At 32.0% G+C, this 15,684-nt stretch overlaps 1 protein-coding gene across 1 annotated transcript; it reads left to right on the forward strand.

Moving 5' to 3' along the window:
• Positions 1 to 768: 768 nt before the first annotated feature.
• Positions 769 to 13,985, forward strand: LOC127702440 (uncharacterized). The gene is made up of 5 exons (XM_052206643.1): positions 769 to 1,214; positions 2,578 to 2,742; positions 5,760 to 5,910; positions 7,869 to 8,051; positions 11,921 to 13,985. The coding sequence occupies exons 1-5, from the start codon at positions 799 to 801 to the stop codon at positions 12,089 to 12,091; spliced, it is 1,086 nt and encodes a 361-aa protein (XP_052062603.1). The 5' UTR covers positions 769 to 798; the 3' UTR covers positions 12,092 to 13,985.
• Positions 13,986 to 15,684: the final 1,699 nt, after the last annotated feature.

Here is a 15,684-nt window from a genome sequence, read left to right on the forward strand (position 1 = left end):
CGAGAGAGAAAAAATCTTCTTTAAAGGAACACAACTTCTATTAAGGATCAAGTGACTATTTCGGCCACATTGATTTACTTGTAGATCCTATTTTGCTTCTTACAGTTTCTCTCTATCATAGTTTCTGCCATCTTCGCTAGCCAAGGGTTACGATCCACTGCCCTCCTCTCCATGTGGAGAGGAGGGCAGTGGATCGTAACCCTTTGCTAGAAGATGAGTTTCTGCAAAAAAGGGTTAAAATCAACTTCAGGGGCAATAACTCTTATAAAAGGTCACTCAGTGATTTTATTCGTTTACCGTTATATGTCTCTGGTATCATAGGTATATGGTTACCGAGATGGTTACCGTGACTGTTATTGGCGAGGGACTCTGATTGCCGGGGCCGGGTCCCTAAATTTACCCAAATATACTTCAAAACACGCTAGAAAATACCAAAAAATAGTTAAAATTAATGTCACATCTATCATGTCTATTATAATAATCTGGTTCATAAATTGCCGACAATTCTCATTAGATTGATTACGGATTATTGACTTTATAGATACAGAGACATATAATACAATTATTGTACATGTATTATACGACTTATGTCTCGGATAGATGTTATTAAACTTATTATGTGTTTCATTTCATCTGTATTAGTTTAATCAGTATAGAGGACTTATTATGTTGTTTAGTCATACTAGGTTTTCCAGGGCTGGATGAACAACAGAACATAACAAGCATAATCACATTGGTTTACTTCCCCTTCACTTGTAATCCCTGCCGAAAATTGCGATTATTTTGTTGTTGGTCCTCATGAGGATTGTTATTGCAGGAATGGCATCAAGTTATTCTCGTTCTCGTTCAAATTCCGTGTCCAGCAGCAGTTCTAATGACCATTCAAACATAGACGACAGAGACTCATTGCCCAAATCAACTAGCCAATGGGATATGCTCTGTTTGGAGAAATTAGGAATTTCCTACAGCAACGAATATCATGCCTCACCATTAGATATATTAGATATGATTAATTCTAAAACAGGTTGCTTCGAGTCATTAAGAGGCGAACAGACAGAATATATTGGTGATTTAAAGGAAACCCTGGGTTTTGATATTTCACTGAAAGAGAGTTCAGAGAACGAACAAACACCTGAACTGTTTGCCCTTACAGATTTTGTTTTACCAAAGTTAGAAGAAGGGCTTTTAAAAATACGCCAACATTATTCATCAAGGTTTGTAATAGCCTAAATAACAATATTTTGTTCTGGATCCAAACATGTGAACCTCCTTACGGGAGTACAATAATCCCTTTTTCAGTTTACAGTGTATAAAAAAAATTTCATACACCACTTTTAACTACGCTGTTTACAAATATTTATTATTGAAGATGTAAAAACCCTAGTGAATCTATCTGATTACGCAACATATGTAGATTTTGACCCTAACCTGAGGCTTAAACTAATAAATGACAAAAGTTTGATTGAACAATCAACAGGTGATAGGATATTAATTACTTGATACATGCATGACATGTATGACTTCTGTTTAGGAAGATTAAAGGTAAATACCAGCATTGGTAGAAAAGTGAAATGTTGTAGTCAAAACATCAATCATCAGGTTTTATGCAGAAAAAATCATTGAATAAACTTTCAACTTAATAGACATGATAGAAAGAAATGCTCACTATTTCACACTCCAATGCGGACATTAAAGGACCTTCGGCAACAGCATGCTCAAGAAGATCCAAACTGATAAAAGAAAAATTTGACTCAAATTGATTTTCCAGGCCTTGTGTCAAAGATCAAGGTCACAATGGCTCTAAATAGACTGATGTTTGGTATAAATTGAGGTTTCCATGCACTTACTCAAACATCTTGCATTACATTGAAAGCAAACATGGTTACAAAGGTATATGGTAGACATTTAGGGGGCAAAACTGTAGTGATTTTTAGATCACTTGGTAAAAGGTCAAGGTCACAGTGGGTTAAAATAGATTTAGAAATTTTAAATTATTGGGATTTCTTTGCATTAACTAATTGATTCAAACATGATATCACTTCTAATTGACACCAAACTTGGATACAAATGTATTCGGTTAACAACAGTAAGCAGTAAAGGGAAGAATTGTATTAATTTCGGGGTCAAGGTCACAGAAGCTATATATATATTGCTGGTTTTAATGCATTGTTTTGAACAATTCACATCCATTAAATATAACCAGGGTAAATGGTAGCACAGGAGAAGTGTATTACATGATTGTTGGGTCAAAGACAAAGGTCAATATCATAGTAGCTTCTGTAGTTTTTGTACACTTATTGAAACATCTCCCATCCAAAAAAAGAGTTGCATACATGGTAAATATGAGTGAGGGAAATTAAATGAAAGTATATTAGTTAATGGTTTTGAAGGTTAAACAAGTGTGGATGATGTAAAGCTTTCTATGGTATGAATAAGCATGCATTATAATTCTGAATTTTAAACAAACCATTTTAATGAAATGTTCAACATCTGACTGGTAGAGAAATTTTCTAAAGTGCAATAGATTGGCCCCATATATATATCAGTGAAGTAATTTTCTGTTCTTTATTTTTGCAGAAAAAGGATGATGAGTATCCAAGAAGAATTTGTTAAAGTTGTTGCTCAGATTTTGAGATATGAACTGGGACGATACAAATCTGTAAAAAGGATGTGTCCTGCAACAGAAGATTTATATGTTACAGTTTTTAACATTTTTTCTAGAATGTGTGGTGTGGAAACAATGTAAGTCTCATATTAATCAGGGCATTAAATTTTTAGCTAACTGTATACCAAAAAAAAAATGCATCTGTCAACATCGTCTGTGGTAAACTTTCCATTTAAAAGTCTTCTCCATCTATCCTTTGAAGGCACTGAACCATTGTAAACCAATGCTGTTTTGATCGTCCACATCAAAGTGTAGTTTTTTGGTGATAATAAGAAAAAAGAATGCTGTTTGAAAATTGCATTTTCCTGTAGTGTTTCTGCTTCACTTAAAAAATAAAAGTACTGCAGAGGCCTGAAAATTAATTAATAAAGTTGGGTTTTTTTATACGACCACAAAATTTTTGCATTCGTATTATATTATGACAATGTCTGCGTCTTCGTCTGAAGACATTTGTCATCCGAAGACATTTTGGTTTGCAGACAATAACTTAAGTATAAGTGTATGGATCTCTTATGAAATATTAGCACAAGGTTCCATTCCACAATAGGAAGGTTGGGATTGATTTAGAGGGTTATTGTCGTAGTTTAGGAATTAGGGGCCAAAAACAAGCATTTTTCTTGTCGTCCAAAGACATTTTGGTTCGAAGACAATAACTTGAGTATAAGTGTATGGATCTCTATGAAATTTTAGCACAATGTTCCATACCACAATAGGAAGGTTGGAATTGATTTAGGGGGTTATTGTGGTAGCTGTTTGATAATTAGGGGCCAAAATCATGCATTTTTCTTGTTTCAGGACAATAACTTGTGTATGCATGTAAGTGTATGGATCTCTATGAAATTTCACCACAAGGTTCCATAATTCAAAAGGAAAGTTGGGATTGATTTGGTGGTCATGGATTTTCTGGTTTCTAAGCATGTATTTAGATATTGGATATTGGACCATAATAGGTCCAATTTCAAATTTTTCAGTTCTTTGACCACATTCATTCTGTTTCAAAAACCTACGATGTTTCAAATATTTAATTACAATCCAAATTGAATTAATTCAGAGCTGTATCAAGCTTGAATGAAGTGTCCATACTTGCATCCACTGTTCATGGTTCTACCTCTGTTGTCATATCAAGCTGCACCCCACAGAGCATTTTATTTCATTCTAAATAGTTCAAGACAAAAAAGTATAAATCATTTTGTTGTTTGTGCAAAATTTTTATCGGACAGGTGAATTGAACTTTCGTAAAGGTAAGATAATGCCATCTTCACTAGCCAAGGGTTATGACCCATTCCCTTTCTCCCCACCCTTGGCGGATTAAGATAGAATTTTTGGATCCACGAGGTAAGGATTTCCATTGGTCGCAGTTGTAACTGGCTGCATCCAATCAAAAAGCACCTTTAAGATGATTACGTGTAATGTAGAAAATGTAAATAAACAATTGCCACGTGCTGATTGCGCAACAAATCTTTACCCCACAAAACATAGGACGATATTTAGTGACAATTCTAAAGTTCTTAATCAAGTTCTTAATCAACTAAAGAAGTTCCTGGGTATGTTTCTCGTGGAAATGTTGGAAATGTCAATGTACATTTTTTGTTCCTGTTTCACGAAATTTGTAAACACTAGACACAACAATATTTACACCTCCAAACTGAAGAGAGTTCAAGTGCTTTCATAGGTCAAAAATGATGTAGTTGGAATGGGCGTGACTTTTATCTACCAGTAGATGGCGCAGCATTGTATTCATAAATGTTGGCTTAATCTGCCAAGGTTGGAGAGGAGGGGACTGGATCGTAACCCTTGTCTAGCGAAGATGGATAATGCTAAATGCATGTAAATGATAATTTCTATCTGAATTATCAAATTATGTTATAATTGAATAAAGTAAGGGATTTCTACACTGTTTTGAAAAATATTTCACACAAAATACAATAATAAAAGTAAAAACTGCTTCGATAGTTTGTTTTACAGTTATGCAAATATTAATTTTTTGTACTGTTCTGAAACCATAAATTTTGTATGGTACATAGGTATATCATTTTACATTTTCTAAAAGTGTTTATCAATTGAAATGTTGCAGCTAAATAGCTGTTAGCTATTAAAGCTGATTGATAAATACATCATTTACGGTAATTCAGTTTGATATAAAAATACATATTTTCGCCATAAAATTTGTTTACTACTTTATGTCACATTTTTTTATTTTCAGAAGATGCGATTTTATATCTTATTATTGTCTCGCCTTGACAGAGTCTCGCCTTGACAGAGTCAAAAAGTGAGACATAGGTATGCTGTTTCTGGCATTGGTGCTGGCAGAGTCAACAATGTATTAATTTGTGATTAGGTCAGTTTATGGTAGGTCAATGATATTTAGTATGCAGTTGTATTAGCATTGGCACATTTCATTTCCATGGAGATTGTTTGGCCCACCCCTCAGTCATGGTCTATTGACTTTGCAACTTTTGATTAGTTTTCATGTATTAGTTTTTGTGATTAGGTCAATAGTTTATGGGGAACCACTAGTGGTAGGTCAATGATATTTGGTAGGTAGTTGTATTTGCATTGGCACATCTCATTTCCATGGAGATTGGTTGTCCTGTTCCTTCAGTCATGATTCATTGACTTTGAATATTTTGCATAACTTACATGCATTGACATGTTAAAGAATTGCTATTTTAATTTCAACATTTGCATTTTATAATCAAAATGAAAAAAAAAAGGAGAGACATATCTCAGTGTTAACAGTTTATTTAATTTTAAGAAATATTTGTGCAAACAAGCTTGCTTATTACATTAAAGTATTTCCGTATTAGTTAAAAAAAGTATTTTTTAGAAAATATGATAAAGGACTTAAGATTTATACTTGGTCGAAATTTGGAGATAGAGCACTTGAACACCAAGTTCAATTTGAAACTTTATTAAGTAAAGAGATAGAACAGAAACAGCCTTTTTTGCAGAATTTAAATTGTAATAGTCATGTTAGTACCATTTTCGCACTGACTAATCTATATTATCAAAGCTTTAAACCATCATTTCAGTATAAGAGGTAGGGTTAAAATCAAGGAATTTATTTATAGGCTAAAATTAAAATTTCTTTTAGACCAGGATCATTGTGGAGGACTAGAATGGAAGTAGGTAGTACAGATGTTACATCAACGGCAGATATCTTGATAGTTCCAGTAGAATGTCTGGACAGTTTCCGTAAAGACTATCCAGTTGCAGATTCAGTTGCTGTTGTTTCAGTTGTAGAGGTAGATATTTGTTACTGTACCAGACACTACTTTACCTTTTGAATTGAAACTTGTCATAAATGACTTTAGGTCAATTTTATGAATTGATTTTACATGTGATTTTTCACTTCCAGGGAGCGTGTGCAGCATGAACTTCTAGATATTATCCTCTGTGGATTCATTAGGGAGCAACCATTTAACTTCAAACGGGGGTTATAGTTTTTTGTCTGAGTCAGAACATTTTTTTAAAAGTTTTTTGATGCTATCAATCAAATTATTTTGTTCAAAATTTAACACTATAAGGTATGGGGAAAATCTGGATTCAGAATTTTTTTTTTTTTTTTTCATCTGCTTGACCACAAATTGGGGATCAGAATATTTTTTATTTGTGAGATACCAATGTTTGTGGATTTCATGGGTATAGGTGAACCATGAATTTAAATGGCTTGTATGCAAACTCTTTTGAACCACAAATTGTATTATCCTCAAAAATACAATTTTTCCTTGATCCAAGAAAATTGGTACCCACGAAAAATAAATGAATCCACCATATCTTTTGTCCCGGTTTGTCTGATGGGATAGTGCCTATTGCTACATATCCTCATATATATATTTACCATATCCTTTCATATCCATATAGATTTGAAAAAGGAGAATATTAGATTTTACATACACCAGTGACTCTCAACTGACACAACAGTCTTGTCATACATGGGTATATATGTATAGAAGTCTATAAAAAGGACCAACCAACACATTTGATATGTACTGGATTGTCTAAAATAGAGGATACTGCGCAGATAAGGAAAAAATATAAAAGTCTAAAGATTTGCGCAATTGTTCTAATATAAATGGTAATATACGAAGATGATGTTATAAAATCGTGTTGATTCAACAAATATTTCGGCTGTACAAATAGACTTCGACAGTGTCAATAATTTTAACAATATATATATATTTATATATAAAATATGGAAAAGATTACCTTATTTTCAAAGAACCCAAGAAAATGAAGAAAAAAAATATTTATCACTACTTTAAATACCCACTCCAAAAACTTCCAGTTGCCAGAGGGAAAACAAATGTATTTTTTGATATAGGCCTTACTGTCAAAGTCTGCTCCATAAAGTGAAAGTATCTTGGTAACATGTTTAATAACACTTAAATTGAGTAATTGGCAATTTTTTTTTTAAATTGTCTGTCAAATATAAATGATATAGGTTAAACGTTTACTTGCCTGTAATTATGAGATAACTGGACAGTATTTCAAGCTTTGAGGAGACAAATTGTAGGTTACTGTCACAAATTAGGTTCACTTAGTACTGTATACTACAACTAGATAACTTAAGACTTGCAACAGAAAAATCAAGAATTTATATAAAAACAGTTGACAATTTGGCAATTTATCCACACAGTATTATATATATACACATGTCATGTGATTTCTTAAATTAAAAACGAAAAAATGAAACAATATTTGGGGCTTTTTGTATACTTAAACTTCAATGAAAAGAATGTTGTTGTTAATAATTTCATGTTATATAAATAAAGAGATGTGGTATGGTTGCCAATCAAACAACTTATCCACCAGATCTAGAGTTCAAATGATGTGAATGTATGCAATTATACGTCTCTGTAATGCCTTTAACAACATTGAACAATGAGAAAAAAATATATATCATATACACAACGTAACAGAAGCCCTGATATGAAAAATATGAAACAATTCAAATTTATAACAATTAAATTTACGAAGAACAAAAATGACAGATATGAACCAATGACAACCGCTGATTTACAGGCTTCTGACTTTGGACAGGCACATCAAGTATGTGTCTCTTTAAGTAAATGCCTTGAAATGAGATAATTGTTTATGATAGCAAGTCAAATTTTATCAGTACAAACAAGTTGCATTTGAATGTTATCGTACATGTTACATTGACAGGTACAACCTCAAAATTTTCTCGTAATTTTTAAAGGGAAAGAGATTTTCATCTAGGCCAGAGGAACAATCAGTTACTCAGAATAGCATATATGATTACGTTGACCATAAAACTCTAGGACAGCATGGAGGTAAACTACTGTTACATCTACAGAACTATAACAACAAACTTACAAGAGGAAGACGTTTACTTCCAGGAATAATAGTCATGGGAACAGAGGTAAATAAAAAATCAAGTTTACTTTACTCAATTCCACTACCGCCCTGTAATACAAGTATCAAACAAAGACGAAATAAAGAAAAGGGTTTGTATTGTCCTGGTTTCATACAGATACAATGAATTTGGCTGTTAATGGGACCACTGATAGATTAAAGACCAAACAGCCTATTGTTGATGCGCATCAACTAACGCAACTTGGTAGTGACATAAAAGCTCTATGACGTTGTTTCTAGCCATGACAAAAAACGTCAAATCATAACGTCCTATTTCGCGTTTTTCACAGATTCCAACATAGTGTACGCTTAAAACTACGTCTTCCAAGAAAAGTGGAATTAAGCGTCACACTGATACCTAGTGGAAATTAAACACAAATGGACACAAAAGATACTACACTATCTGTAACCTCCGTTCTAATAAAAATAATAATAAAAATATAAATTTTGAACTCGGCTTTGTGCATTTGCCCCAATCTGCATTTCACTTTTTTTCCTTCACTTGCGCCGAATTTGTCTTTCATTTGCACCGATTGTGTACAGGTAAATTATAGGTGAAAGTTATTTTTTTATTTATCATATAAACCTCTTCCGTTAGCCAGTTGTACATATGTTATGAATTGTCAATTATAACATGTATATAACTGTTGTCCCCTGCTCACAAAGGGGAGGTGGGAGTAGAATTTCGAGCAAGATAGGTCAATTTAAAAGATATTTGTGCTCTCTGTTTACATCCACTAAAATCACGGAGTAAAATTCTATTTACAGCATTTCAAAGCACCACAATAAAATCCATAAAAATGTAATACTAGTACAAATGAATTATTATCTTGCCGAGAATTTATATGCCACACATCTGATATATTCCTTTCTTGTCATTTTATCTTTTCTATACTTGTTGTACTTGCCAATAACGAAGTCCATCTTTTCTTTCTCGTGTCAAAACGAAGTTCTCGAACAATATGACCAAAATTATCTTAAACATAAGGGAACACTATTTATATCCATATATTACCATGCAATATACATTCTAGGTTTACTACATGTACATGTATTTACTCGTATAGCAAATAAAGTATCGGGGCTAGTGATAAAAAAATTAAATAGGCGCTAATGAAAGAATCAAATCGGCGCAAATTAAAGATCGAAAATTTTTTTAAATCGGCGCAAATCTCGTACGCCCGTGTAACTTTACACTGGTAAATTTATATGACTTATGCTTAGAGTTTTAACTTAATATGTGATTTTCAAAACTGAGTTTTCAGAAGGTTAGTCCGATAAACAATACTTTCTAGAAGTTTCGATATACTGGCAACGTATGCATGTTGAGATCAACTTACTTCTTTAAGATTCTCGTAAAATAATGGTGATCTTGCAATGAAGTTAAATTTTATCTATACTGCTTAATTGACAAAATCTTATAGTAAAAATAAAAATGATAAAGGTTCATTGTCTTTTGTCATTTGTTTCATTTCAAATTGTCTCAAGGGGAAGTGATAAAGATTTCGCCTGATCTCACAGAAGCTTAAGGCAAAAAATATAAGAAATAAATATATACTCAGTGAATGTGAATCAAATTTAACTTATGACAAAAAACAATTGCTTCAAGAATAAAATCCAACATAAAATTTCTCACTTTCAAAAAACTACAATGACCGGAAAGATTGAAAACAAATTTCGATTTTCAATGACGGCAATCTATACATACAACCTTGTCGTTGTTTTAATTTCCAAAATGAGCTATTTAGATTCATAATATTTCATCCTGTTTTGAGAAATACTTTATAGTTTTCAACGGAAAATTATTTCTTAGATTCTAAACCAATTTTTGAATTAAAAACTTATTTGTATTTTATATTTACTGTCTCGTTTATTCAAAACACGTGAGGTAGTAATAACGGGGATCGTATTTTATGATAGGTTAAATGGATGTAAAACGTTTTAGAATCAAAAACTTTAATTCATATATTATACCTATAATTTTAATTTTCTTATATTTTAAATATTCAGAAATAATGAATCCACAAACTAGATGGAATAATTTGTATACGCTCGTCTTAGTTGGGACACATAATGGTATAAAGAAGTCCGTCCGTGCTAATGTTTGTCCGTCTGTCAACAGTAGCGAAAGAGTGTGCTAGGGCGAAGTTCTGAAATTGACGTGACAAAAAACCCACACATCTAGTCTAATATAGTCAAATAGTCTGTAAGTAAGCCAGTGTCATCTTTCATTTCTCTTTTTATTTCCAATGATTTTGCTAATGAGAGGGAGAGGACAAAAATAGATCTAGACTTTCCTTTCTAAAGCGTCGTAAAAGGTTATTTCGAACAATTTTTCATTCCGACGGATGATTTGTCTGAAGGTTAATTTTGTGCGGCAACAACATCATGAGATCTGATACTGATACATACATATGATCTCTTGTATTACCGGATAATAAAGTAGGTGAATATAGTTGTTATTCTTGATTCTTGAAAATTTAAATGTGGGTTTCAAACGTCCAATTTGCAATTTTTTTCAAACAGTACGCCAGCAATGAAAACTTGTACTATGACGTCAGATTCAATGTTCTGAAGAAAGACAACTCTTTTCTTCAAAACGAACGAGAAAAAAACATGAAAATTCATCATAACTTTTTTGAAAGGTCGGTGACATATACATTTTTTTGCTTTATTTTGAAGAGTACACATGGCACTTTCCTTCTTGAAATTTTATGAAAAAATCACTGGTAGATATTTTTTAATACTTGAAACGTTTTTCATTCTTGCGTTTTATTTTTGGCGGGAATGAAATAAATCATATTTTTTAAGATCAAAACAATAAGAGTCTTAAACTCTTGAACTTGTATTTGATAGACACAAATCTACTGTTTAACGTGAAACAAGAATTATGCTTGTAGGTTTGATATAATGGGATTTTTTGAGAGTTTAAATAACAAGCAAATATCATGTTAATATTCGGGAAAACACGAAACTGAGGTTGCTATAGTGACAAAACTAAGTCGGTGACCCCCAATTTTTTTTATCATATTTTGTTCCTCAAATCATGAAATACCTTCACACAAAATTTTAAGGAAAAATCACTGGTAGAACTGAATAGGCTGTTTGGTCTTTAACAGTGGGAAACTGTTAAACACAATAGAAAACCTGTACAGATTGCTATATAGGCAATTTCATTAATAAAAATTATGCATCTTCTTTTTTATTTCAGTATTTTGTGATAAGTGTACAACAAGAAATCTGTAATTGATAAAACAGTAAGAATCTGATACCTTTCTGACTTCTTTTATGCCATGGCAAATACAGTATAAAACCCTCAAGTTAAGATTTTTGAAAGTTGAATTTTGCATACATGGATAGGTGAATAAAATTGTTTAACTTTGTTTAAATTTTTCTTTCATGAATATTACCATGAAAGAACAGGATTGTGAGGAACCATTACCTGTATAATCTTTTCTTTTAATATCTCCAGTAATAAGCATTGGTCAAACTGCATACTAAACCAAAATTGAAATTTTCAAATATAAAAAATATTGAAAATTGTATCAATTAAAATTATCTATTTTAAAAGTGCTTGAAAACTTCAGTTGAATTTATGTTGGATAATCAGTCTTACTTTCAATATATAGAAATATGGCACAGCATCAGGTAAACTGACACTATGCTGTCTGTACTGTGTTTGTTTTGCTTTCCCATCATAAAGTATTTTCATTTACATACGTGTATGTGCTTTGTTTTCCTGCTAAAGGTGTTGCTTCTCTTCAGGCATTCCAGCTTCCTCCGCCATTAAAAACTGGTCACCTTGATATAGCCAAGAGTGCTTAAGTGGCATAAAACACCAGCAATAAATCAGTCGTATATGTCTTTTTCTTTCAGGTGATATTTACAGTATTGGAAATCGATCCTAAACACCTTTCACAAGTTTATTCAGAGGATCCAGTTGATTCAAGAGCAAAAATATATTATTCAAAACCAAAGGATTTCCTGAAAAAGGCTGACAGAGACCTATTAATGGAAGCAATAATGAGACTAAACAACTTTAAGTAGATTCTTCATGTACAAGGGTTGTCAGTGAAGTTAGGTAATTTTGGTACATGATAGTACCGAAATTAGATGAAATGCCATTTCATTGGCAAATGTTTTATCTTTATATTTCTTATTTAAAAACACAGAAATAAGAATATCTGATACTGTGATAAAAAATAAGCTCATAGTGTCACACCCTTAAAGCTTGTGACCTGAGAGTGTTTGGAAATCCAACAGTGAATCTCATAAAAAAAGGACTTTTTCCTAGGATGTGGAACAGGGAGCAGTGATAAAATGAATATATTCTTGAGGAAAACCCTAACATGAATAGGTTGATCCAGAAGTATTGATAAAATTATGTATTCTTTGTAAAACTCCTACAGAGACAAATGAGTTTTAATGCGGTCAGAAATACAGTCAAAAGTAAACTGCTCTTAAGGATGTTCTGTTTCAAAATAACAAGCTTTTTAAAAGACTTTTTTTAAATGATAGTGTATAAATAAAGGAACTAAAAAAGAAGAAAAAAATTAGGGGTCTGTGTGCATGTTTTCAAGATATAAGCCATTGAAAATTTGGTGGGAAAAACATCTCTCTAGATTTTTCATACTTTTAACATTGGCCGCTTTTTTGTTTCAAAAACTATGAAAGAATAACAAGGATTTCATCAGATTTTCAAATCTGGCTTTTTAAACTATATGTAATAGAATTATGAAAAAAAAAAGTAGGGGTTAGTGGGCAAATTTTTTTAATGGCAATAAATGAATAAAATCAGAGGATTCCGAAAATCTGGCAAAAATTCAAAAACAAGAGGAGCGAACATCCTTAAGTTTACTAGCTGTAGTATAGGTTTGTGAAGGAATTTTTGACTTAGAGATGAAAAATGCCAAGATTTATTATTGTGCATCATTGACTTTGAAAAACGAAGTGGGTGACACATAAAGTTTGAGTACAAGATTAACATATGAATCTTATTTGCATTTATCAGGTGCCATGGTTGCTGATGGGCTAAAGTATGAAAGAAACCATTTGAAGATTTGTCATCTTGAACATTAAATATTATGAGGGTTTCTTTACTGGTTATTTCTGTTAAAAATAAGTAATATTTCAGATTTCTAAAGATTTTAACTTTACCAAGTTTTGCATATAGATTTACAAAGTATACTTTATATACATGTATGGTTTGGTGGATGGGACATTGGTATTATCTCAAGTGATTGTGGAAGCTGTTTCTTTGTACCAATGTAGCTGCCCTGTTACACACTTTAAATGTTGCATTTTTTGGTAATATGTATGCTTTGAACATAAAAATTGTTTGGTATTTCTAAAGAATTCATTTGCATTTTTCTTCAGAAACATTGTTGAAAACTCCAAATATTTTCTTTAAAATCAACCTTTTATTATAACTATTTAAAGGGCACTAGCTGCCAAATTAATGTTCACCGATTTGACTAAAATTCTCATATTTGATTTTTAACACACTAAAACCTATATATTCAAATTATAAAAAGTATAAAATAAACAATTAACAATGCATGGACTAGATAATAGGTATAGCATTTCGTGTGAATTATAGTCTAGTCACAAATTAAATTTCCACCAAGATGACCTCCGAAGACTGCAGATGGTCATATAACCAGACATAAATATGTAGGACTCTAAAATGCGATGGTACTCTAAAGTGCGATGGTCATGCTAAAGTGCGATGGTCTACGCTAAAGTGGGATGGTGTCAGACGCTAAAGTGCGATGGTTGTTTGTTTTTTTAAAATGTGATCAGATGACACGCTAAAGTGCGATGGTATATGACACGCAAAAGTGAGTTGGTTTAACACGCTAAAGTGTGACGGTGTAACGGGAATGGGGTTCAGGCAATGTTTTTTTTTTTTTTTTTGCTGTGTTCATATTAGTTTTTCGTCTATTGTATTGTTTATTGTGTTGTATATAAATCAGTCTGTTATTTTTACCATATTGTAAAAAATGTTTTATAAAATAATTCAATTAGAAAGTAAAAAAGTAGCTTTTATATCACGCAAGTAAATAACATGGGACTAAAAACTAAAAGGAGTTTCTCAATTAAATTTGGACGAATTAAATACTTTGACACTTTTTTGCCGTTTTCGCTCTCTTTTACAGTATACACCTTCCCCTTACTATCGTCAGTTTCTATGTTTATGAGAAGTTTTTTTTCCAGTATCCTGACAGAAACACGTTTGTCCCCGCCGACACAGCGGGATCAAAGGTTTGCATATCTGTTACTGTGGAATTTTTGGGGAAATAACTCCTCCGGATACATACTCTTCCAGCAAGGACCAAAAATGTTTCGAATTGGGATCATTTGTTTCTCTTTTCTTGTCTAGGAAATAACCTTCATCTGCACAAACATTCTTGTTTACCAGCATGTCCTTTTTTGTTTGTACACACGGCGTGTAAGCGTCATAATGCTATTTGACGTTGCAAACGTCCATACTTTCGCGAACAAACGCACTTTCGAGTAAAAACGCACTTTAGCGTATCGCGGCATCGGACTTAAGAATGTTTGATTAAATTGCACAGACCATCGCACTGTAGCGTATCAAACCATCACACTTTAGTGAAGGCCATCGCACTTTAGAGTCCTATATATATATTAATATAAACAGATAGCAAGCACATGCAATTGGATTTTTCTAGGTCTGTTTGATATTCATATTATGAGTTAAAAAAATATGTTAATCATTGTTTTTACCTGTATGAGAAGGATTTTTATGGATTAGTCAACCAAATGGTTCACTCATGTTTCACTTATGTTTCACTTTCAATGTTGACATTCTTTTCCTTTTAATAGCTGAACATGCCAAGTACATGTGTAACACATCTCTTAAATTCTCCCTTATTAATTCATCTGAATTCAAAACATTTCTAATCTCTAATCTATCTACATGGCTAAATAGGAGGCAAGTCAAAAAGTAGATATGGTTAGCTTGCAGTAATTTATTATTTTCATTTTTTTTTTTTATAAAGATAACAAAACATAACAAACATCTCCAAACAAACACACATCTAGCTATTCTGTACTAAATCAATGAATAATATTCTATGCAGAACATGTTGTACTTAGTAGTTACTGTGATACATACTATACAAATATCAGACTTATATATGACTATATGACTATAGAACCCCACCCGTAATAGTGCCAAAGAAATATCCATGCAGTACTAACACAAACATGACAAAGAATTATAATTAAACACTAATCAAACTAGTTTTACAAACTAGTCCACTGTTTCTAAAGATGGAAATTAAAAAAGGAAAATCCAAATATTACGAATAGAAATTAATTAACTAAGGGGTTAAATTGAAACTCAAATGAATACAGATTCAATGAGGTTGAATTATTGACTTGCAAGTAAATAATGCATCAGATGTTTTTGAGCTTATTTTGACAAATTTGGGCAAAACGGACTGCTAATATGAAATATTATTTAAAATTTCTGATTTTATTAATACTTGAAACAAAAAGAATTGATTTAATTTTTTGTCTAAATTGTAGCTTATGCCCCTTTAAAATTTCATGAAGTTTGTATTTTTCAGTGTTCTGCATGTTCTGTTAGAATTACAATGTATCAATATAAT

This window comes from Mytilus californianus, unplaced genomic scaffold, assembly GCF_021869535.1.
Source record: "Mytilus californianus isolate M0D057914Y unplaced genomic scaffold, xbMytCali1.0.p SCAF_5, whole genome shotgun sequence".
NCBI classification, from domain to species: domain Eukaryota; kingdom Metazoa; phylum Mollusca; class Bivalvia; order Mytilida; family Mytilidae; genus Mytilus; species Mytilus californianus.

Coding starts and splice junctions, on each gene's coding strand:
- LOC127702440 (XM_052206643.1), top strand. CDS start 799: ATGAGGATTGTTATTGCAGGAATGGCATCAAGTTATTCTCGTTCTCGT. Junction 1,215..2,577: donor CGCCAACATTATTCATCAAG/GTTTGTAATAGC, acceptor TTATTTTTGCAG/AAAAAGGATGATGAGTATCC. Junction 2,743..5,759: donor ATGTGTGGTGTGGAAACAAT/GTAAGTCTCATA, acceptor AATTTCTTTTAG/ACCAGGATCATTGTGGAGGA.